The sequence below is a fragment of the Lissotriton helveticus genome, chromosome 11, assembly GCF_964261635.1.
Source record: "Lissotriton helveticus chromosome 11, aLisHel1.1, whole genome shotgun sequence".
Classification (NCBI taxonomy): domain Eukaryota; kingdom Metazoa; phylum Chordata; class Amphibia; order Caudata; family Salamandridae; genus Lissotriton; species Lissotriton helveticus.
The window spans coordinates 705,368,950-705,392,252 of NC_136072.1; the positions used below are offsets into that span (position 1 = coordinate 705,368,950).

Below are 23,303 nucleotides of genomic sequence, written 5' to 3' on the forward strand. Positions count from 1 at the left end.
GATGATTCGCACTAATTATGTGTTGTTTGTTTTGTCTGTCTGTATGTTTCTTCTGCTTTCAGACTATACAGGTACCTCGAAAGTGAGGGAATCTCACAACTTGATGGTTTGTTTTTTGCACCTTAATTTTTCACTTCTGATTTTAACTTTCACGTCCTCTGGTTAGGGTGGGCCTTAGCACGCCCATACCGCTGAGGCACACAACTTACGGTCCTGATGAAAGCCCAGTAAATTACACATAGATGGGCAGAAACATGTCGACCCCACTTTAAGTGGAAACAACCAAACCACTATTTGGTAGATTTCCCACACATATATTTTATCCATGTCAGACTGACCATTGAATACATTTTTTTTGTATATGGTACAGCCTTTGACATTGTTAACCACACTTCTTGACACTCTTGCCACAAAACCAGCTCTGCAGTAATCTGGCGTTGCAGCACACCAGGGAGGCATTCGGCTTCTCCTGGTGGGCCCGATGATGAAGCATGTCATCACCCAGGGTGATGAGTGAGGGCTTCCTGAAAAATCCCTGCAGGCCTCCAATGTGACTCCTTTAGGTTGATTGTGTTTTCTCTGTGTTCTGTGCACACAATAATAATTTATTAACAAGCTAATATTATGTAATTGACTAAACAGTATCGGACACCCCGAGATGACTTCTTGGAACACAGGTTAGCAACCATTTGTGTAGGGGACACAAAGCAGTGTAACAGTTACAAGAAGTATTACAGAAGGACAGTTTAACAAGCAGGCACAGAAGATAGCTGTCTGAAAAAAATAACAAGCTTCTGGTGGCAACAACCTATCAAACAACGCTTGAAAACACTGCCTACCAAATTCCACCCAGCTTAGTCTATCTTCTTGAAAGAACTTTAAACCTTTCTCATCTAGAAAGTCCTCACTATTATAACTTGTCAGCCTGTATCCATCCATCCATCCTCATTAAGCCTTTCCTTGTGCCATAGTGACATTTTTTGCAAGCTGGTGGTATACCAATAATAGGTTGTGCTTATGGAGTTGGACCCATCATTGGTAATGTAGGTACCCATTGTTCTGTTGAACAGTTGCCCAATAAACGTCATTTCTCAATTGTAAACTTATATCATACTATGCCTTTTCATTCAAGCAGAGGCTGCACTTAGTAGCCTGTCAACCAATCTGGTCCTGGAAAATAAGCAATAAAAAATGATCTCATTGTACATGCAACTTCTCCTTCCCAGATACTGGCTTAACACACCAACCCTAGGACACCCCTGAGTTCTCAAATTGTACTGCTGCTCATGCAGATTGTTGTCGTTCCTATTAATATTAACCATTATGCAGCAACACTACATAATTTATTTTCCTATATATATGTTCAGCCCTCTGGCACTTGTCATTGCCTGATCTTTACCAAACAAACCATAAGCAAGGACTGTAGTATATCCTTTTCTAAAACAAGGATTGGCAAAGCCAACCAGTCTTGATTGTTCATTGCACTTGCCACTTTTGGCATTGCAGTGTGTGATGTTCTCTCCTTTCTCATTATTCCCTACCTTCCCCTTTAAGGCATGTCATCTTCCCCTTCATTCCATATTCTCAGAATGTATTGATTTATAAGGTTCTTTATCTGTCAGTTACTTGTGGCTGTTCCTGGATGAGGTTTTATTAAACCCACTCTGCTTAATCAAATCGACTTCATTGTTATACTATTATTGAATTATACAATATTATACTGGCGACGATCGGAAACGACCTCAACAGGACAACACAACAAGCTTCCTGACCTGCTTGACCTGCTTTCTCCTCCAGCGGCTGATTCTTCGTGTTTGAAGTGAAGCGAAGTCTTCCCAGCGGCGGAATTAAAGGATTAATGGTGGTGAGGAGAGCGGGAGGTGTTTAATTAAGAAATGTGGATCTGGGAAAGTCTAATTTAAAAGAGTTTGCGCGTAATAAGAAATAATCGTTAACGCTCGCGTTTTGCTCGCGCTCCGCTCTTAAATGACTGACGTCGGCATGCGTTTCAAACGCGTGCGTTTCATCTAGCGGAAAGGACGCGCTACGCATTGACGTATCATCAGATCCGACGACGCTGCGTTTCTTGAAAGCTGAGCTGCGTTCCAGTAGAACGTACTTTGTCATTACCACATAATGATGGATTCAGGAAGTCTACTCTGAAACAAAATAGAACGTCTTTTGTTTAACGCGTTCTGTTCATGAAAGAAAGCATTTACAAGTGAAATAATTGAAGCAATAGAGAACGTCCTTTGTCTAACTCGTTCTATTTCTGAAACAAGCATTGGCAAACAAAGCAATTGAACTCTCTGAACTCTCTGTTACCTAGAATAAAAAGAAAAACCTGATATTTAGAATTAAAAAAAAAAAAGGAGATATACTTGAAGAATAAAATGCAAAATGTAACGCAACCAGCATTTTTCCTCACAAGTCCAGGAGAGCCTAACGTAAAGTGGAAAAAATGGAAAAAGATATTTGCAAATTATGCAAGAGTCTGCGGAACCAACTTGAGTGCTGAAAGGAAACACTCACTTCTTCTGCATTGTCTGGGGGGTGAAGGACAAGATGTCCTAGAACACTTGCCAGACTTGTCAGCTGCTGAACAAAGAAATTTAAATGAATACGAGATAGCCATACTCCAACTTGATAGACATTATTTACCAAGACTTAGTACCATCATGGAAAGATACCATTTTGGCTTACGTGGACAAAAGAAGGATGAAACTGTAGAAGATTACGTATCTTCATTGCGAAAACTTGCTTCGTCATGCAACTTTGGTCAGACACTTGATGAACGCATACGTGATCAATTTGTTTTAAAATGCGCACATGACGATATAAGAAAGGAGCTATGGCTGAAAGATGAGCCTCCACTAGAGGAAGTTTTAACAATTGCAAAACAAGTAGAACACATGACGAGATGTGTTAGTGAACTTAAAAAAGAGAAAGAACAACCATCTACATCTGAGAATAAAGATGAAGTAAAAGTTGATGAGACTGTGTATCAGCTAAAAAAAGTAGAAAATGTTGTAAATGATGAAAAAAATGTTAGATCAACTAATCCTTCTTTCTCTTACTCCAGTGGCAAATTTTCTTGTTTTAGGTGTGGTCAGATCAATCATTTGGCTAATTCACCTATGTGTCCCGCTTTAAAAGTGACTTGTAATTTGTGTAATAAGAAGGGTCATTTTGCAAAATTCTGCAGGAGCAAAACCTATAATAGTGACAAAAGAAGGTGGCCTCAACCTCATGTAAGATCAATCTGTTTTGAAGTAAAGGATGACAAATCAGATCATCCTTCTCATTTAGTTAGTGTAGAAGGGTCTATGATAAATTTAAAATTTGATTCCTGCTCTAAAATAACTATAATTGATGAAAAAATGTATAATGAACTGTTTAAAGGCAAAGTTAAGCTGTTTAAATGTGATATTCTTCCATTGGGGTATAGCGAAAAACCAATTGTGATGGTGGGCTATTTCATGGCTGAAATTGAACTTGGTTCAAAGATCACTGTTGGCAAAGTTTATGTATCTAAAAAAGGAGATGCACTTCTAGGTTGGTTGCATCAAGGTTATTTGGGAGTGACACTTGATCCAAATGCCTCTCCCCAAGTGAGAATCCAAGAGGTATCTTACCCTATACGTGACAATAAGAGTGATGAAAGTTTGTCTTTATCGTTGGCAAAACAATTTCCAGATGTTTTTAAAGAGGAATTAGGGTGTTTGCGTGGTTACAAACATCATATTAAATTAAAATGCAATGCCCTTCCCATTGTAGCCAAGGTAAGGAGGATTCCCCTTGTAGAACAAGTGAAAGTCCAAGAGGAACTTGACAAACTTGTGAAAAATAATATTATAGAACCTGTGGAGGCAACAGAGTGGCTTGCCCCAGTGGTGATTGCAAAGAAACCTACTGGTGAAATTCGTCTTTGCATTGACCTTAGAGCCCTAAATAAGGAAGTAGTTGTTGACAGGTTTCCACTTCCCAACATAGATGAGATAGTCAGCACTTTGGAAGGTGCAAAATATTTCACCACACTCGACCTAGCCTCCGCATATCATCAGGTAGAGCTTGATACATATTCACAAGACCTGACTGCATTCATTACACCCATGGGTACGTTTAAATTTAAGAGAATGCCTTTTGGCCTTGTCTCGGCTGCCTCTGTCTTCCAACGGATTATGTCAAAGATCTTGAGAGGTGTATCAGGTGTTAAGTGCTATCAGGATGATTTACTAATTTATGGAAGTAGTATCCTGGAGCATGATGGTCGTGTGTCAGATGTTTTAAAACGTTTGAATGGTGCTGGTATGACCTTAAAAAGAAACAAATGCAAATTCAGAGTTCAAGAAGTTAATTATCTAGGTCACTGTATCACTGGTGATGGTGTCTTCCCAAAGAAAGAACTTGTTGAGTCTATAGACAAAGTGAAAGATCCCACTTGTAAAGAGGAACTTCTTTCATTTCTAGGCATGGTGGAATTTTATGGGAAATTCATTCCGAATTTTGCTGACAAAACTCATAATTTGAGAAAACTCACGGCTAAGAATGTTGTGTTTGACTGGTCATGCGAATGTAAAACTGAATTTGAGAGTATCAAGAAAGAGCTGAAGAAGGCTCCTTCCCTGCATGCTTTTGTTCCAGGTCTACCCACCATTATGTTTACAGACGCTAGTGATAAAGGTCTGGGTGCCGTTTTGGTTCAGAAGAAAGATGGGAAAGACTATCTTATTTGTTGTTCTTCACGTTGCCTTAGAGGATCAGAGTATAACTACTCAGTGATTGAGAAAGAGTCCCTTGCAATTTTCTGGGCTTTGAGAAAGTTTAAGAATCTTGTTTGGGGAACAAAAGTGTGCGTGTTATCTGACCATAAACCTTTGAAAGAAGTCTTTTCCAAGAAAGGCCTTGATGCCATTTCCTCAAGAATCAGGAAATGGATTGTTTCCTTGCAGGAATTTGAGTTTGAGGTAGAATACATACCTGGGATTGCCAACAGGTCGGCTGATTGTCTATCTAGATTAGTTGACAGTGATAATGCTGATCTTGATGATATAACGGAACCTGATGAGTGCATCAAGGTGTGTGAAGTCACTGATGGTGCAATTGATGAAAAAGAATGGAGGTTGGAGTTGGGAAAAGATGAAGAAGTATGCAATGTTATTCTTTCTTTGGTGAATAGATCTCATTTGTCCAAACCTTGGTCTTTAGTTTCAGATGAACTCTCTGTAATTGATGGTCTGTTGACCCGTGGCACCAAACTGGTTCCTCCCTGTACTCTTAGAAGCAAGTTACTAGCTCTTGCCCATTGTGGTCACTTGGGCATTGTGAAAACTAAAGAATTCCTACGTATGCAGTTTTGGTGGCCTGGCATGGATCTTGAAATTGAAAGAATGGTCCGTGAGTGTCCTGAGTGTTGTTCAAGCGACAAGATCTTGAAAACAAAACAAATGCCCATGGTTAAGAGGACATTGCCTGGTCATCCTTGGGAGGAGGTTGCTATTGACATTCTGGGCCCTTTATCTGGCGTTTCAGACACTCCTTACCTCATTGTGTTAATAGATCTCTACTCAAGGTGGATTGAAGTATCTGCTGTTAGAGAAATTACCTCTAATTCCATCATTAACTTCTTGGAACCCCTATTTTGTAAGGAGGGCTTTCCTAACAGCATTTTGTCTGATAATGGTCCCCAGTTTTGTTCCTCGGTTTTTGTTGATTTTTTAAAAAAATGTGGTATTACTCAAAAGAAGTGTTCGCTATATCATCCAGAGACTAATGGTGCAGTAGAGAGGGTCAATAAAACGCTTAAAGAATCAATTCAGCTTGCCCGTGCTTCAGGTTTGAATTGGAAAGCGACTCTCCAGGACAGGATTAATACGTATCGTTTTGTCCCTCATTCCTCTACTGGGAGGTCTCCATTTGAACTGTTCAAAGGGAGAATTCCTAATACCTTATTATGTCCTGGTTGGATGTCTTTAAATAAAGGTCTGGTGAATAATGACATAGGGGATTGGAGGACAAGAGAACTTTCCAAGCAAGATGCACGTAAGACTTACTTTGATAAAAAGAAAAGCGTAAACTCTCAAGTAGTCAAAGTTGGCGATATGGTAAAAATAAAGACTCCGGTTGGACGTAGACCATGGTCTAAGTATACCGATGTTAGAACTGTTATCAAAGTTTTTAGAAATGCTGTAAAGACTGAAGATGGAAGAATTTGGAACAAAAGTCGTGTTGTGTTAGTTAATCCTAATCTGTATGTTGATTCCACCCATAATGGTATGGGTTTGTACAATAATTCTTTCCTTCCTTCAAATTCTTCATTTGACAGGTCTTCATCTTTCTCGCCAAGAAGTCAAAGAATTCGTAGTGCTCCATATTACTTGAAAGATTATGTTTAGATCAATGTTTTTTTTTGCTTATGCTGTTTAACTTGTTTTTTTGAAGGGAGTGGTGTGATGTTCCTTTTTTTCTTGTTGTAAAGGAAGGGAGATGTGTGATGTTCTCTCCTTTCTCATTATTCCCTACCTTCCCCTTTAAGGCATGTCATCTTCCCCTTCATTCCATATTCTCAGAATGTATTGATTTATAAGGTTCTTTATCTGTCAGTTACTTGTGGCTGTTCCTGGATGAGGTTTTATTAAACCCACTCTGCTTAATCAAATCGACTTCATTGTTATACTATTATTGAATTATACAATATTATACAGTGCTCAATTCTTTTTAAGCTGTATTGGCGAAACCATGTTATCTGGTTTGAATTTAGAAATGTCATAACTGAATGCTATCCAATGTTTATATTTCCGCACAAAATTACGTAAACACGACACACCATTGTGTTGAACCAATCTCCAAAAGGTTTTTAAAACCTCAGTAAGGTTGGTTGGGAAAATAAAATGGCTGCACTGGCAAAAGCAATAGTGATGCCAGCAATCTTTCTCTTTGAAAGTATAAAAATATTTATTATGGGAACCTGTTCAAGAGCCACAGAGAAATTCAAGGATTCTGGATTGAGACTGTCAATCCAAGCCTTTTACCACAGATGTCCAGGAACTTACCACTATTATTGGACCCAAAATTAAGCACTGAGTACACCCATTTAGCACTGACCCTCAAGGTAACAAAGTCAAGTGTTCCAAGGCTTACTCGAGGAAATGATGAGCAGTTAGTGTCCCAACTCAACAAGTATCAGCTAAGACAATAAATCACCGTCCAGGAAATGCTTTGATTTGTGTACCACACACACACACACTCCATCCACAAACAATTTAAGAAGCAGGAGCGTTGAGTAGAACAACTTTCCCTTGTACGGACAGGTAAAAGGCTTGCTGTGTCTCTGGAGCACAATAGCTCTGCCACCACGGTCAGTCCTTTACATTCCAGTGAGCTAAAGGTAGTCAGACTTGACCAAAGGAGAGTGCAGACGGTGCGCCCCTAGGATCACATTGCTCTAATCTCGGCCTCACTCAATGTGTCTTACAAAAAAATACTTCCGGGCCACACACATGCTTGAAATGTGCGGAGGTGGGGGTTAAAAAACGTTGAACTTGCCATGCAGAACTCAAGGCTGGGGTATAAGCTCTCCAGAACCATGCAGGCTTGACTGGTAGCAGGGAAGGGGCAGATAGCGAAATGCAAAGGAAAGGAGAGAAAGACTGGGGAAAAGGGGGGACTGGAGTAGGGAAGTGGGAGTCCAAAAATAAACTGCAGCAGTATTCAATCACAGAGTGAGGTGCAAACAGAACTTGATTGGGGGACAGGTGCACAAAGAGGGGACTGGGTCAGTGAAGACAAGAAAAAGGTCAAGTGTGCACTTTAAAAAACAAAACACAGCAAGAGAAAGAAGCAGGACATGAGGGTAGGACGAGAGAGCTGAGGGGCTTCGAGAGAATTACTAAGAGCAAAAGCACATGCTGATAAAAGAAAACAAAGAGAGAGGCAGGTGTGAAACATGCACTTGCATGCATGCTAAATCCCAATTGACCAAGGAAATCAGAGGAAAAAAGAGGGTAAAGAAAAATGCTTCAGGAGCAGGACAAACATAAGAATAGGGAGGGAAGCCATCCAAAAATTAACAGGGAACTGAGACAGACTTGGATACTGCAGATGGTGCCCAGAGACAGGACAGAATTAAACGATACACTAAGAAAGGTTGCCCTAGCAGGACCTAACTTATCACCTGAAACGATCAGATTACTCAACAACAAAGTACTAAACGTGGACAAAAAGGCACCTGTACATGAATAATCCATCGTACAAGGGGTACGATAGTTAAAAAAAAAAAAAAAAAAAAAAAAAAAAAAAAAGATTGTTCATCAAATTAAAAGAGTTAAAGGTGTGGGTGGAGTAGAGGTGTTTCAAGATGCAGGGGATCATCTACCGTGGGATGCCCTTCAGAAATGTGAATTGATTGCTCACCTGCATCTGAGGGATACAGATACCTGTATTACAATGACATTATAGTGACCACAGCAGCTCCTAGAAGGTCAGCTAGATTCCTTCACTTCATGTTGAAATCACAAATGTCGAAATTTACCAGTGTGCTCTATTAACTGTACACGGCCACCTGGGCATTTACAAAGCTTTTAAAACCAGTGCAAACAACATTGAGGGCTATAAAATGAATATTATTTCTTGATATGATCATCAAGGCAGGGGCTGATTGACGGTCAAACGTTAACAAGGACTGGCAATGAGTTAGTGTGAAGAAGAAATCTGCTTGCAAATAAATGTTATTGAATCATTGGCAGGCTTCTTTTCAATGAGCATACTGTCACAAGACCAAGTTCACTGTTGCATCTTTTTGAGGATGCTTACTGGATATGCATCATGTACATCAACAACCTAGAGGAGCATTCTGTCGAAGACACTAACATTTATTGCTAAAGACTATTGCCAGGTATCCTAATTCAAGCAACTGGATGATGGATCCGTGGATAGTTCAGAAACTACTGGATTGGAAAGATCCATTCCTAATCCATGTCTGTGCTACTCTGCTGAACACACAGGTGACAACTTTTTCGATTGGAGACCGGGGCCACATTAGTGGCACCAGATGCCTGCATGTACAATTGGAGCCATTCCCATTTTTTTTGCAATACCCAGAGTGCTGATGCACACTGGGTGAATAATGGCATCTACGGTGATAGACATCACAGTGGATGCATATAGGTTGCGTAAACCACGGCTCTGGTGTTGCGCTACAAGGTTTGTTTTCACACCCACGAACTTAGCTCAATGAACCAACGCTTGGATGTTAATGTTAAAGATAGGTTATGGTAGCCAGCAGAACTCCATCCAATACATAGTTGAAGGGGTGTCACTGCTTTTGGGTTACTAGCAGTCCCAAAATAGGGATCCATGGATCCCGTGGTAATCGGAAACAAACCTATTTCATTCTTTGCAATGTCACACACAAAAACTGCGCTAAGAAAATAGACACTAACTAAAAAGCTCTACTACACAAATAGCATTAGAACAGCATAAATGAACGTTGGGAGCAACAACAATACAATTAAACACCTACCATAGCTAAAATGACATCAATAAACTAAAATCTACTTCGATGCGCTATGCTAGGAGAGCATGGAGTGGCATAACTTGTGCCTGGAGTTTCTTAGGAAGACTCAATGCACTGCATACCGGTTTACAGCAAAAGCTGTGGTTATCAGAAATCTTAGGAGGCAGTGTTCCCTGCATAAGGAAAACACGTCACAGCAGCGTCTCTCCTATTGGACTTGGCTCAGTGTCAGCATCCAGTGCGAAGCAGCATCTCGGTGCTCTGGCAGTCAAGATCATCTACAGCAGTATCTTGCACAATAATCAAGGGCGAAGGACCTCTCCTGACAAGTGGTCAAGTGGCAACCCTTTTATACTGTATCTTATCTAATATTGGGATTTCTAACGTTAGTTCAGGAATATCTGACAAGGTGTGAGTCTTAGACGTGTCCTTATAAAAAAATACGGTAAACATAGGTCAATCCAGATTACACTGTTTTGGATATTGTGCTTGTTTGACCTTGAGATTCTCCCAGTATAGTGTTGCATCAGGTGTTTTATCTGTCTCATTGTTGGAGTGACATGACATTTTTACAGGTTCTTGGAAAGAGGACTACAGACTACATCTATGTTAAAGGCAGATATGACCATGATTTTGCAGAAATAGAGAAATTGGAGACTCGGCTCCTGAATGTCGAGAATCCTTTGTGGAGGTGGGAATGCTCGACACACAGTAGTGTCCAGTACCGCCCCTATGAACAGGTTGCGCTGAGAGGGCACCAGGTGAGACTTGGGCACGTTTATCGAGAAACCCAATTTGTACAAAAGCTGGGATGTCACTTGCAAATGATGAAGCACCTTCTCTGGCGACTCCGCTTTGAGCAGCCAGTCGTCCAGATAGGGGAAACCGGAATCCCCAATCTCCTGAGATGGGCTGCCACAACTGCCATCACCTTGGTGAAGACTCGAGGTGCAGAAGTAAGTCCAAACGGGAGAACCGCAAACTGATAGTGTTGCGACCCTACCGTAAAATGGAGATACTTCCTGTGCGACTTCAGGATTGGAATATGAAAATACGCATCCTACAAGTCGAGGGACACCATCCAGTCCTCCTGTTGCAGTGCTTGAAGAACCTGCGCAAGTGTGAGCATCTTGAGTTTCTCCTGCTTCAGAAAAAGGTTCATGATTCTGAGATCCAGGATTGGATGTAACCTGCCATCCTTCTTGGGTATCAGGAATACCGGGAGTAGCATCCCTGACCCCTTTCCAGATCTGGAACCACCTCTATCGCACCTTTTTTCAGTAATGTTAGGACTTCCTCCTGCAGGAGAAGAAGGTGATCGTCTGAGCAAACTCCTTGGCAAGGAGGGTAATTTGGAGGGAATTCCCGAAAGGGAAGAGCATAACCATTTTCCACAAGATTTAGAACCCAAAACGTCTGTAGTAACCGATTCCCAATCTTGCAGAAAATGGGTAAGCCGACCCCCTACACGACCAACATGATCCAGAATGGCGGATCTAGGGCTGCTTTGCTGTGGCAAGAGGGGGAGAGGTAGAGGAGGAGGGCTGACGACCTCATGGACGACCTCTGTTCTTGCCTCTGTAGGTCTTATACAGGGTATTTTGCTACTGCTGCTGCTGAGTCTGCCTGTAGGTACGGAAGGACGACCTTCCAAAACGTCTGTACCTCCTGTAAGAAGAACACCTAGGCTGCGTCTGTTGGCCCAGAGACTTAGCTGTGGCACTGCTGTCCTTGAACCTCTCCAAGGCAGCATCCACTTTTTTCCCCAAAGAGCCCAGAACCATCAAAAGGGAGATCAATAAGTGTTGCCTGCACATCCGGAGAGAAATCCGATGACTGAAGCCAAGCACCTCGCCTCATGGCAACCCAGGATCCCAAAATCTTGGGAACAGAGTCCGCAGTGTCCAGGCCACTCTGAATAACCTGACGTGCAGCTGCTTGAGTGTCCAACAAGACCTCATTCAAATTTTGTCTGTCCTCCTCAGACAGCTTAGGAGCAAGTTGTTTCGCAGAGTCCATTAAGGCATGGATGTAACAACCCAAAAGACAGGTGGCCTTTGTGCACTTCAAGTCCATATTAGCGGAGGAGAATACATTTTTAGCCGACTGATCAAGCTTCTTTGATTCCATATCTCCAGGGACTTGAGGAAAGGCCCCAGTAGATTTCTTCGAACATGCAGCTTGAACCACCAGGCTCTCAGGAGAAGGATGAGATGTTAGGAAGTCCGGATCTCCTGGAGCCGCCCTATACCTCCTAGCAACAGACTTAGAAACTGCTGGAGCTGAAAAGGGCTTAGGCCAAACCTCCAAAACCGGTTCAGCAATGGCATCATTAAATGGCAAAAGAGGTTCTATGACAGTAGGGGGAGAATGAAGAACCTCAGTCAAAATATTGGACTTGAATTCAGCTGTTGGAAGCTCTAGGTCTAAAAGTTCCGCTGCCTTCCTCATGACCGTGTGGTAAGGGGCCACATCTTTAGAAGGAGCATCCGAAGGAGGAGACAGCTCCCATTCCGGGGACATATCAAGACCACTTGCTTCCTTTAAATCTTCAAACAAGTCCTCTGACTCTTGAAGTTCACCTTCCTCCATTTCTTCCTCTGCACGAAAACACTGCTCCTCCAAAATCCTTTGCGCCTCTCGCCTGGAACTCATCCTCGTAACCGGCGTCAGCGGCGCTAGGTATGACTCAGACGGATCCGGAGCCGGCGTCGAACACGGATCCGGAGGCACAGCCTGAGTGGAGCGAGGTCGAGCTGAAGGCGCCGGTGATGAAGGAAACGGCGTTGATGTCCTTAGGGCCGGGAAATGCCATGACCGGCAGAAAGGGAGCCTGAGCGGAAGCTTGAGGAACCCCCAAGTTAAAGGCCATAGGACCCATGGGCCGAAGGCACTCCAGAGGGGTACATAGCCCTTGCAAAAATACCATACATAGCATTTAAGTAATGCGGTGGGTCCTGCCTCGGGCCAGGGATAGGTGGGTAAGTGCCCGGTACAGATTCAGGCTGAGGCATTACCAGACTTGGGCCAACTGGCACCGACCGTGGAGCCAATGGAGTTGTAGACTCATCAGGTACAGGTGCATCTTCCACCATAGCCGGAGACTGAACCGGCGTCGGAGACTGAACCGGCGTCGGAGACTGAACCGGCGTCGGAGATCGAACCGGCGTCGGAGATCGAACCAGCGTCGGAGATCGAACCAGCGTCGGAGATCGAACCAGCGTCGGAGAGTGCGCCAGTGAAGCTTCGGGCGAGCAGGAGAACCCTGATTCGAGTGAGAAGGAGAAGGAGAGACATAGTCCCTACGATGCCGATGAGCTGGAGAAGTCGACTTCGGAGTCGTGTCCTTATCCAAATGGCATCGAGAGCCGTGCCTCTTCTTCTTTTTGTGCTTCTTTGATGTTAAAGCATGACCCGACGTCGACTTCGAATCCGACCTCGCTCTCAACCTTGACCTCGACCTTGACCTTGATCTTCTTCTACCTCTCTTCTCCTTCCTCTTCTTCGCCATGAACAGCTTGGCCCTAACGACAGCAAGCACAACCCTCGACGTCGTGATCTGACGACAGGCACCAGACACAATCTTCGTGGGGGTCCATAAGGGACATATGGCTCCCACACTCCCTACATGATTTGAAACCAGACTTCCACGACGACATCTTCAAGAAAGAAACAAGAGAAGCAATCCAGAAACACAATGTAGCAACAAAACTACGGAGAGTCCCAAAAAAACGTTAGCGTCGACAATGCGGAAAAAAGGGAACGGACATCACCACACCGACGAGGCTCTCTTATGGCTCCGGTGACGTCAGCAGAGCCGCGAGCGGAGCCATGCTTCTGTGAATTCGTTCTCGTCGGCGTGGAGAGATACAAAAAAAATTCCAAATGCTGCTGGCGCAGGGGATAATTCACAAGGTGAGGAATCCACTGGCAGATGTATCCATCAGAACGGTGTCTCGGTTGACATGAGTGCTGCATGCCATATGAAACTTGACCTACAGGAACCTGACTATTTTCTCTTTGAACGGTTATATCACACTTGGTTGAATATATATTGCTTTTCTCCATTCAATTACATCACTTCTCCTGTGATGTATGTACATGTTCAGCTGATATACCAAAATGTTCAATAAAAATTAGAGCTGAAAAGAAAAAATATTTTGCAAGCATTGGAGAAAGAATGACGCACCACCTTCTCCATAGGGAATTTTAAGGAACAGTAGTCAGGAGACTAAACTCCCTCAGTCTCTTGACACCAGATGTGTCAATGGGGCAAAGATATGAGTCAACTGTCGATCAAGATGAAGAGGTGGGCAAAGTATATCTGACATGATGTGGCTATGTGATGTTGCTGTGAGAATGGGCCAGTGGCAAGGAAAATGGTAGTGATGAAGAATGATCTTTGCCATATTACTTTGCCTCTTCCGCCTTCGCCTATAATGTTTTTGAAAATAAATTAGAGCATAGTTTGTTCTGGTGCTTTACCTAAAACATAGATTCAAGAAAGGTATTAGCATAACGAAAAAAATAAAGTGGGTGATGGTGCACCCAATACCATACAGCTGTAGCTATCTTTTTTCAGCACTGAATACGAGAACCACAAAAAAATGACTACCACTCTCACTATAAATAGAAAACACAACTGACACTTTCCTATGTAATCAATGGGAAACAATGACAGAAAGGAAGTTAGGGTGCATAGTGTTAGAATACACTGCATGAAATTGTCTCACTTGGAACAGTTTTTTCCCACCACAAAGCAACAAAGGCATACCAGAGATGGAAATAGAAGAGGGACTGAAGGAAGAGGGACTGAAGAAAGAGTATTGTTAATTATGCAAACAGATAGAAGATAATAGAAGCTACTATGATCGCCTACTACACATTCAGTGTTTTCGGAAAAGGTCGGTCTAAATTTGATTTGTGACACCTAGAAGCTGCAGACAAAAAACAAACACTGGTGGAGGGTCCAAGGGCTAGATTAACGACCCATGCAGACACACGCCCAAATATTACTTAATGATAACAACAAAAAATGTCTGTTGGTCGAACAGAAAAAGAAGGGTTCAACTGTGATAACCTGAGTGTAGCCTAACCAAAAGCAAGTGACTGAGCAAAGAGTGCAAAGAGTGTAACCATCAACACACAATTCCTAAGTTTGGAAAAGGTGCCCATCAGTTCCCACACGGTACCACCCTATTCATCATTTGGGCTCTCCTTTATCCAGGAGAAAGTATGGTCTATCACTAGTTGTTTATGTAACAGACAGTCAACCCAATGTGAGTAATAAAGTATGTGAAGGGTAGTACCGAAAATGTTAAATATATCGGTGTAACTGAATTGCAGTGCAAAAAAGTGTATGGCGAAAAATAAAGTACATAAAATTGGGTAGAGAATGAGTAGAAAGATACAATTTTAATAAATGCTCTCAACTCTCCCAACATTACCAAAGGAATGAACTAGCAGATTTAACAAAATAACTGCAAGCTAGTAGGGTCAACAATGACTAATCAGAAGCATATGTAAAATTAGAGATTTGCATGGGTTTATTGAAATAATCAGTCTGCAGAAGCTTCAAAATATTTGATATGTGATATGTGATGGCATGATGCACTAGAAGCAATACACCCCATGCCTCCCAAATCACAAAAAATACATGCATGCTTGCAGGTCTGGAAATGCCACATAAATCAGAAAAACAGAAATAACTGCAAAGGCTATGTCAGGAGATTTTCTTGTGAAAAGACCTGAATTAATTTAAATAGTTGTGAATTTCTACAGCTGTTGTCAATGTCATAAGAAATATCAATCAACAGGCAATATAATGTTTTCCCTACAGACGTTTATGTCTATGGATTACATGCCCTACCCCTTTGCTTCCTCAAGTAACTCTCAGCAACATAATGCGTTGAATGGCTGCCTAAGTAATTTGCTGAGAAAACATACTTCAAGTCTTAAAACAGAAAAATATTGTGATTCATACCTGGATTGATTTTCTTAACCACAGTTTTTCTGTTTTCGTCTCTCATTTGCTTAATATCCAGAAGATCATGCGGGTTGCCATTGTGCTGCGGCCAACAATACACAAAGACTCTTGAGCCACTGCTACCACAGTCCACCACAATGCCATAGTTTAGGTCTGGGTTGTCTTTGTCCGTAGCTTCTAGATCTGTTACTCTAGCAAGGTATCTACCAGGACAAAAAATACACAAAAATAGTTTGACAACTTGTTAAGCTTTTCACTGCCCCAAAAGGATAACCATGAACATTAGGACTTGGGTTATTACCTGTGATGTCGCCGATCCTTGTATGATCGTCTGTAATTATTTCTGATTATGAAGACAGAGTAGAACAGCAAAGAAACACTGGCAGCGAGAATTCCAATCACAATCATCTGCCGCAACGTGGGGTTAGGCAATCGTAGGCAGCCAGCTGGGGAGAGGCTGAAGTGCCAGGAAGCGGGGAACAAGCATGATATACTGATCCTGAAACAAAGCAGAATTGGATTTTTCAGAATGAGAAGACGCAGTTCTATACCAATTACCTGGTCCCATGCCAAGAGGACAGCTTTCATCCATTTCAGCTTTTCCAGCCAGTAGCTGGTAATTGTAGGCCCATTGGCTTAAATACTACGACTGGTTGAAAGCCTCATTAAACATGGCCACAGAACGGCACTAGGATAGCGTGCAGGAAAAATCTTTAAACTCAGACTTCACAACGCACATCTTCCCTTGAAAAAAAAAAAACATCCACCCACAAGCAGAAGACATGTCAGCTAACAATACATCACTTTAAGTTTTCATACATGATAATTTGCCTTTTATTCTTTTTGCATAATGATGAATTATGTCAACTGTAGGTTCTAAGGGCCAGAAGGAGGTCAGCCTAGAGTTGGAAGTACTCATTCATACCCTGGTTCTGTTCACGTGGATTTGAGATTTTGATCGGGCATCTAAATATACTTAAGGACTGCTCCAATATTTTACAATGTACACATTTCGTTGTGCTTTGAAAAAAATGTTCAAGACAGAGTCCATGAACTGACTAAACCTATTTTATTGACATAGGCTGAAACAGTGAGTTTACAAGGACAGAAGGCACTGTCCTCTACACCCATAGACCTTTGAACAAGGTGTACCCATATAATCTAGAACAATAACGCTCTACACTAGAAGTGGTATATGTACTGGACTGGCAAGGGTCACGAGGAAAATACATCCAAACTGTTCCGGCCCTGACCATGTTGTAGTTTGCAAACAGTACGATACACACTGGCATGGATTTGTCTTGACAGAAACCCTGAATACCTGTGGGAATAACCGGGAAATAATGAGAAATCTACAGTACCTAAGAGACAGTACCTAAGAGACAGCAGCAGAGAGAACTTTGCAACTAGTTACAGAAATTAAGACAAACAACAATTGGAGACTAACAGCCAAAGAAACACAGTGATCAAACCCTGATAAACATGGTATTGTCAGAGAAAGACCCACAGGAGTGCCTTTGTTCACTGAAAACTGAGCTAAGGGCCAAGATTAAGGAGGAAGCCACCCAAGCCTTGACCACCCTGCAACAGGATTTAGTGGTTAAGCTGGAGAATCTGTGCAGAAGATCAGAACAAAGGGAGACAGAGTAATAATACTGAAAACCATAAAACAGAGCACAAGGATCCCCTTGAAGGATTATCTGCAACTATGGAGGCCCTGGAAGGACGTCTTATTAGCCACTTCCACGTAAAGTGTCCGAAAAGTGGAGGTCCTGACAATAGCAGGCAAGATGGCGTCCGGCTGACTGTGCCGGAGTGCAGCTCCGCTGAGCCTCCCCACATGAGAGACATGAAGGACCGATCGTAAACCCCGTGGCTTACCTTGCTACATTGTAGCGGCCCGCTGACAGCAGATGAACTCACGAGATGCCGCTGAAGTTTCTTTCCAGCACCCTGGGTGTTTTCCAGCTGAAAGAGCGTCGGAAGCCTTTGCCGCGAGGTGCTCCACATCTCTGCCTCTCTCTGGCTCCACCGATTACCGCTACCCTGCGCAACCCCTGCCTGAATACAGAGCCAGCCCCGCGATCTAGGCGAGGCATGGAAAAAACACACAGATCTGTATTTCCTCACCGGCTGCCACAGAGGAGTGTCTGTATTGGGATAGCGCTCCTGCTGCTTAGCGCTAAGAAGGTCGACATGACGGGTAAGGGGAAGGCGCGGTGGGAAGGTGTAACGCCCGGGAAATTCCTAGCCCTTTTTGGACTCAAAGTGACTATATCTACTATCATTTCAGTCTTAGCAATCTTCCCGTTCATTAATAGGGCTTAACTATGTGCTTTGACAGGGTTTAGTGCCTTTTTACCGTTAGTTAGACCTGTAGGCCCAAAAGCCAGAGAGCAGCCATTTTGGATGGCTGTCTCATCCATTTTAGATAGTTGCCTCTGCTGACCGAGGTGCTTGGAGGATAAAGGGCATATTTAGAAAATATAGTGATGTTCGCTAGTTAGATACCGGTCGAGACCGGCCCTTATCGAAGGAATGCATTTTGTTCACTGGTGGTAGACGCAATACGCAGGTGGCCACTGCTGACGGCGTGGGACGCCAGGGGCTGGTACAGGAATTCGGTGGGAGTCAGCCTACGATTGGAAATTTCCATAGAGAAAGGGAGAGATATATTATCAAAGAGCAAGTAGCAGACAGAGAGAGAGCTACGTGCGGAGCAGACAGATGAAGTTGTCCTGAGAGCTGGTGATTAATTACTAGCTGCTAACGAAGAGGAAGAAGAGATCAGGAATCCTGTGAGGTCAACATGCAGGAGTGGTAGAAACTGAGACGAAATCCAGACGAGGGTTCGAGCACAGAACCAAGGCAGCGTAGACGAGGTGTAGCGGTGCAGACGTGTATCTGTGAGCCATAGTGGGAGAGCAGAGTCCCGAGCGAGTGAAAACCCGAGATACAGAGAGGGATCAGCTCCACTGCTGAGATGGAAAGACGCACGTATAAGGTGAGGCGTTCTGAGTTAGTGTAGAATACATAGAACTAATAATCTACTTTTCCTCCCTTTTTAGGTTGTAAAGGGCAACTACTTGCAACTGTGATTAACTTTCTATGAATATGTTTAATAAAGATATAAGGTTCAATACATATATTTGAGTGTTGTTTCCGAGACAGGACTAACCTTTCTTTTCAACCAGATACTGGCAGGTTAGCAGGTGATTGGACCCTTCTAGCAGGTAACTGAGAAATGGAAGATAGTGTAGCCTATGGCTGGAAGGAACTCCCAAATGTTCTAATCCGATAACTCTTCTAAATTGAGAATAGTAAATATCGTCGGCGCACCTTAGGTGTGCCGCCGACCCTGATAGAACCCCCTGCCAGGAGACACAAGGTATACCGTCAGGAAGCATAGATAGTATTGGTCTCAAGAGTTAGGGAAACAGTCTGGCGACTTTAAATCAGGTAAGTAAACAGTCTGGCGGCTTTAAATCAGGTAAGTAAACAGTCTGGCGACTTTAAATCAGGTAAGTAAACAGTCTGGCGACTATAAATCAGGTGAGTAAATATTAGATAGGGGATCCCCTAGATGTTAGTTATTCCTACTTGTACAGGCTTGTAAATAGCTACTAATCGCCTTCTCAGGTGAGTTCTCTAAACATCTTGTAAATAGTCTCCTGAGAAGGGTGTATTTACGTGACGGCTGAGGCAGCCATTATTGATAGGCCACCCGTTGTAAAAACCCAGTCGTTACACTTGGCGTCACGAACCGTTTTCGATCTATTGGTGCGGGAATGCCTTTGTGATTTCATGAGAGGATCCGTGGGTTCTCGCCGTGTTTGATGTTCTATATATTTGATTTATTGTACAGTTTTTTGATCGATTTTAATTTGTTTTGCATATATAAGACAGAAAAATGTTTTCGAAGAAAGTGAAACCAACTTTTCAATTGCCTGTGGATATTCCGGGTTGGGAGGCTACTGCTTATGAAGCGCTTGCGCGTGAATGGGCTAATTCCACGGGTTTGAGTGAGAACTGGACTTCGTGCTTGGAGCGTGCCGAGCCAGCTCAGGTGGTTGCGTGCTTGCAGAAAGTCCCGATTTTGAAAGATTCTGAGCTTCCTCTCGTAGGTCGGAGAAGTTGGATTTTGTTGCATGCGTATAAAATTTTGCATGAAAATAATACTAGATTACAAACTGAGTTTAAGACCTTAGAAGAACAATTTGTTCAAGTTCAAAATGATTTTACTCTTTTGCGATGTCAAAATAAATTGCTCGCTGACAAACTTGACACTTATCAGGCTGTAGCCGAAAGGGCTGCTGTCCGCATTGCAAAGTACAAATATAGACACCGACGTGGAAGGGTTAACACCAGAAAAGTGCGTATGGTTGTTGCGAAGGCAGGACTTGATTGGAATCCCGATAAATGGGATGGTGATATTTGGAATTCTTCTGATGCTTTGTCTTCTAATGATGAGACTGCTGTGCATGCGCATTCTAATGATACGTGTCGAGACCCTTCTAAGGGTCCTACCGATGTGTCTGCTCATCCGATTCATCGACGTAAGTTACAGGGCAATCCTCAGAATCCCAATGGTATTCCGCTTGACAGCTTGGAAGATTACACACAACAAGAATTAAATGACATTTTGGATCGCTTCCGACAGAAGTCGGGTGAATCCTTATTGACTTGGATGGTCCGTCTTTTTGACACAGGTGCTTCTGGCATTTCATTAGATCACGGTGATGCGATGAAGTTTTGTACGTTGAGTGTTGATTCTACTATTCAGGAGTCTTTTCGCCATTTTAATAACAATAATCAGACTAATCTTTTGCAGTTGGCTGTTGACGGCTGTAATCGTAAATACCCTACTGAATCTGATTGGCCTCTGAATGACAAGCCATGGTATACTTTGAGAGAGTACGGCGCATCGCTTGATGGATGGTATCCTTAATACTTCTGTGAGGAACAGAATCATTCCTACGTCTCCTCCTGCTTACAAACAAATTATGATGACTTTGTTGATTAATCAGACTGGTAACCGTTTGTCTGAAGTGATTGAGGCTGTGCGCGAACTTGGTGAGTTGTGTGAATGGTTTAAACTTGGACAGTCCCGACCGGAAAACCGCACTAATGATTTTAAGTTCACTAGAGGTGATATGTACACGGCTCTGCTTAAGGATGGTGTCCGTGAGAAGGACATTCCAGGTCAGCCTAATAATGTGCTATGGGCCATGTTTCGTGAGCGCGGCTTGGATAGAAAGGAAGGTGCTCGGAGGGTTCGTAAACAAGACCTGGGCCATAACCGTTCTGATGACAGTGATCACGATTCGCATCGTGAGAGAGACAGAGAGAGAGAGGGAGAGAGAGTGGGATAGAACACAAGATGAATCGTCTCACCCCAGGAGAGAAAGAGATCAGTCTGTACGAGAGAGAGAGAGAGAGCGATCTCCAGAGGTGCGGATGAGAGATACAAGATCACGATCTCTTGAGAGAGGATCACAATATTTCATGAATGACAAAAATCCTTTTCCTGAGGATACAAGATATGAACGAGATGCAACACTACCAAAACGATATGAGAGTCTTTACCCTGATTTGTCTTGGGCGCGAGAACACAGTAAACGAGAATAGGAAGTAGGTCAAGCTCCAGTGCGAAATTGAACTCGCAAAGACCATAGGCCTTATGTAGATATTGAAATATATTGGAGACATCGAAACATACAGAGGGCCCGAGCATTGGTGGATACTGGAGCGGAGGCCACTCTAATTTCTGGAAATCCTAAAAAGTTTAAAGGACAGGGTTACACGATTACTGGACTAGGTGGTACAGAGACCCCCGCCGTACAAACTAAACTTGAGTTAAAAATTGGAAGAAATCCCCGAAAAGAGTACCATGTATTGGTGGTACCTCTTGATGAATATATAATTGGCATTGATATTTTAAAAGGTATGACATTGCACTTGGATGATGGATGTTATAAATTTGGACATAGTTATTATATATCAACAAAAAGTGTGAGAGTTGGGCGTTTAATAATGCCTCCGATTAAGATTCCTCAAGCCACAGAAGTGGTTTCAATGAAACAGTACCGCATTCCCGGTGGGCACGATGAGATTAGTGCTACCATTCAAGATTTAATGGACGCAGGAGTAATAATTCCTGTCACTTCGGCTTGGAACAATCCTGTTTGGCCGGTCCGTAAGAGTGATAATTCTTGGCGCATGACAGTTGATTATCGAGAATTGAATAATCATACACCTTCTTTGACTGTTGCAGTCCCTGATGTTATTACTTTGATTGAGAGAATTCAGAAACATCCAGTAACATGGTATGCAACCATTGATATTGCGAATGCTTTCTTTTCAATCCCAATTGCACCCGAATGTCAGGAACAATTCAGTTTTACATGGAATGGGCGTCAAATGACGTTCAGAAGTCTTCCCCAGGGCTACTTGCATAGTCCGACAATCTGTCATCGAATAGTGGCAGAGCATTTAGATGAGGTGACTGTTAATCCCAAAGTTCAGGTGTGTCATTATATTGATGACATATTAATCCAGAGTGAGACTCAAGATCAGGTGCGAACACAATTTGAACAAATCATTGCACATTTACAAAGTAAAGGCTGGGAGATTAATCCTGATAAATTGCTGGGTCCAGCGCAACATGTGAAATTTTTAGGAATTCACTGGAATGAGGGAAACAGAGAAGTAATTCCTCATGTGAAGCAGAAAATTGCAGAATTCGCAGTCCCGAAAAATAGAAAAGAAGCCCAAAAATTCATTGGTTTATTTGGCTTTTGGCGCCAACATATTCCGCATTTGAGTCAGATTCTGGCCCCTTTGTACAGAGTTACTCGTAAAAAGAATGCGTTAGAATGGAGTAAAGCGCAGCAAAATGCATTTGATTTGGCGAAAGAAGCAATTCAGCATGCTTTGGATTTGTGGCCAGTGCGCGATGGTGATGTGGATTTGAATGTATCTGTACAAGACATGTATGCAAATTGGAGCTTGTGGCAGAAGCAAGGCAATACTAAAGTACCTTTAGGTTTCTGGACCAAAAGATTACCCGCGCTGGTGAGCGTTATACACCTTTTGAGAAAAAGTTGCTTGCATGTTACTGGGCTTTAGTAGACACTGAGCAATTGACCCTGGGACATGATGTGATTTTGAGACCGGAGATTCCTATTATGCAATGGGTTCTAAGCTCACCAAAAACCCATAGAATTGGACATGCTCAAGAAATGAGTATCATACAATGGAAATGGTATATACAAGATCCGGCTCGTGTGGGTCCAAAAGGAGGGGCAATGTTGCATGAGAAAGTGGCGCAGGCGCCAATGGGAGAGAGAGAGAATGAGTGCTCCGTACCTGTAGTACAAGAATCGCCTGTTAAATAGGGTAGGCCATTCGATGATCTGTCCGTGGAGGATAGAAAACACGTTTGGTTTACGGATGGTTCAGCCAGGTACATAGGAGAGAAGAGACACTGGAAAGCTGTTTCCTACAACCCCATAACCCAAAAGTTACTGAGTACTACTGATGAAGGGCAGAGTAGCCAGTTTGCAGAGCTATATGCTGTATATCAAGTCCTGAAACAAGAATTGCCTGGAAAATGCCATATTTTCACTGATTCATGGTCCACTGCGAATGGACTAGTAATGTGGTTGCCCACGTGGAAATTCCATAACTGGAAGATCCAGGGCAAAGAGATCTGGGGCAAAGAGTTGTGGCAGGAGATTTGGGAATTCCTTCCTCAAAGTGATGTGACAGTTTTTCATGTTGATGCTCATACACCCATTGACT

General features: G+C 42.8%; 1 protein-coding gene across 5 annotated transcripts in view; it reads right to left on the bottom strand.

The window, feature by feature from the left end:
• ENTPD4 (ectonucleoside triphosphate diphosphohydrolase 4) overlaps positions 1 to 23,303 on the bottom strand; it is a 326,547-nt gene that overhangs the window by 231,896 nt on the left and 71,348 nt on the right. For all 5 annotated transcript variants that reach the window (XM_078666557.1, XM_078666559.1, XM_078666558.1 and 2 more), the window contains exons 3-4: positions 15,802 to 15,999; positions 15,498 to 15,703 (exon numbers count right to left, since the gene is read on the bottom strand). In XM_078666557.1, coding sequence (XP_078522683.1) covers positions 15,498 to 15,703; positions 15,802 to 15,999 — 404 coding nt within the window. The remainder of the gene's footprint in view (positions 1 to 15,497; positions 15,704 to 15,801; positions 16,000 to 23,303) is intronic.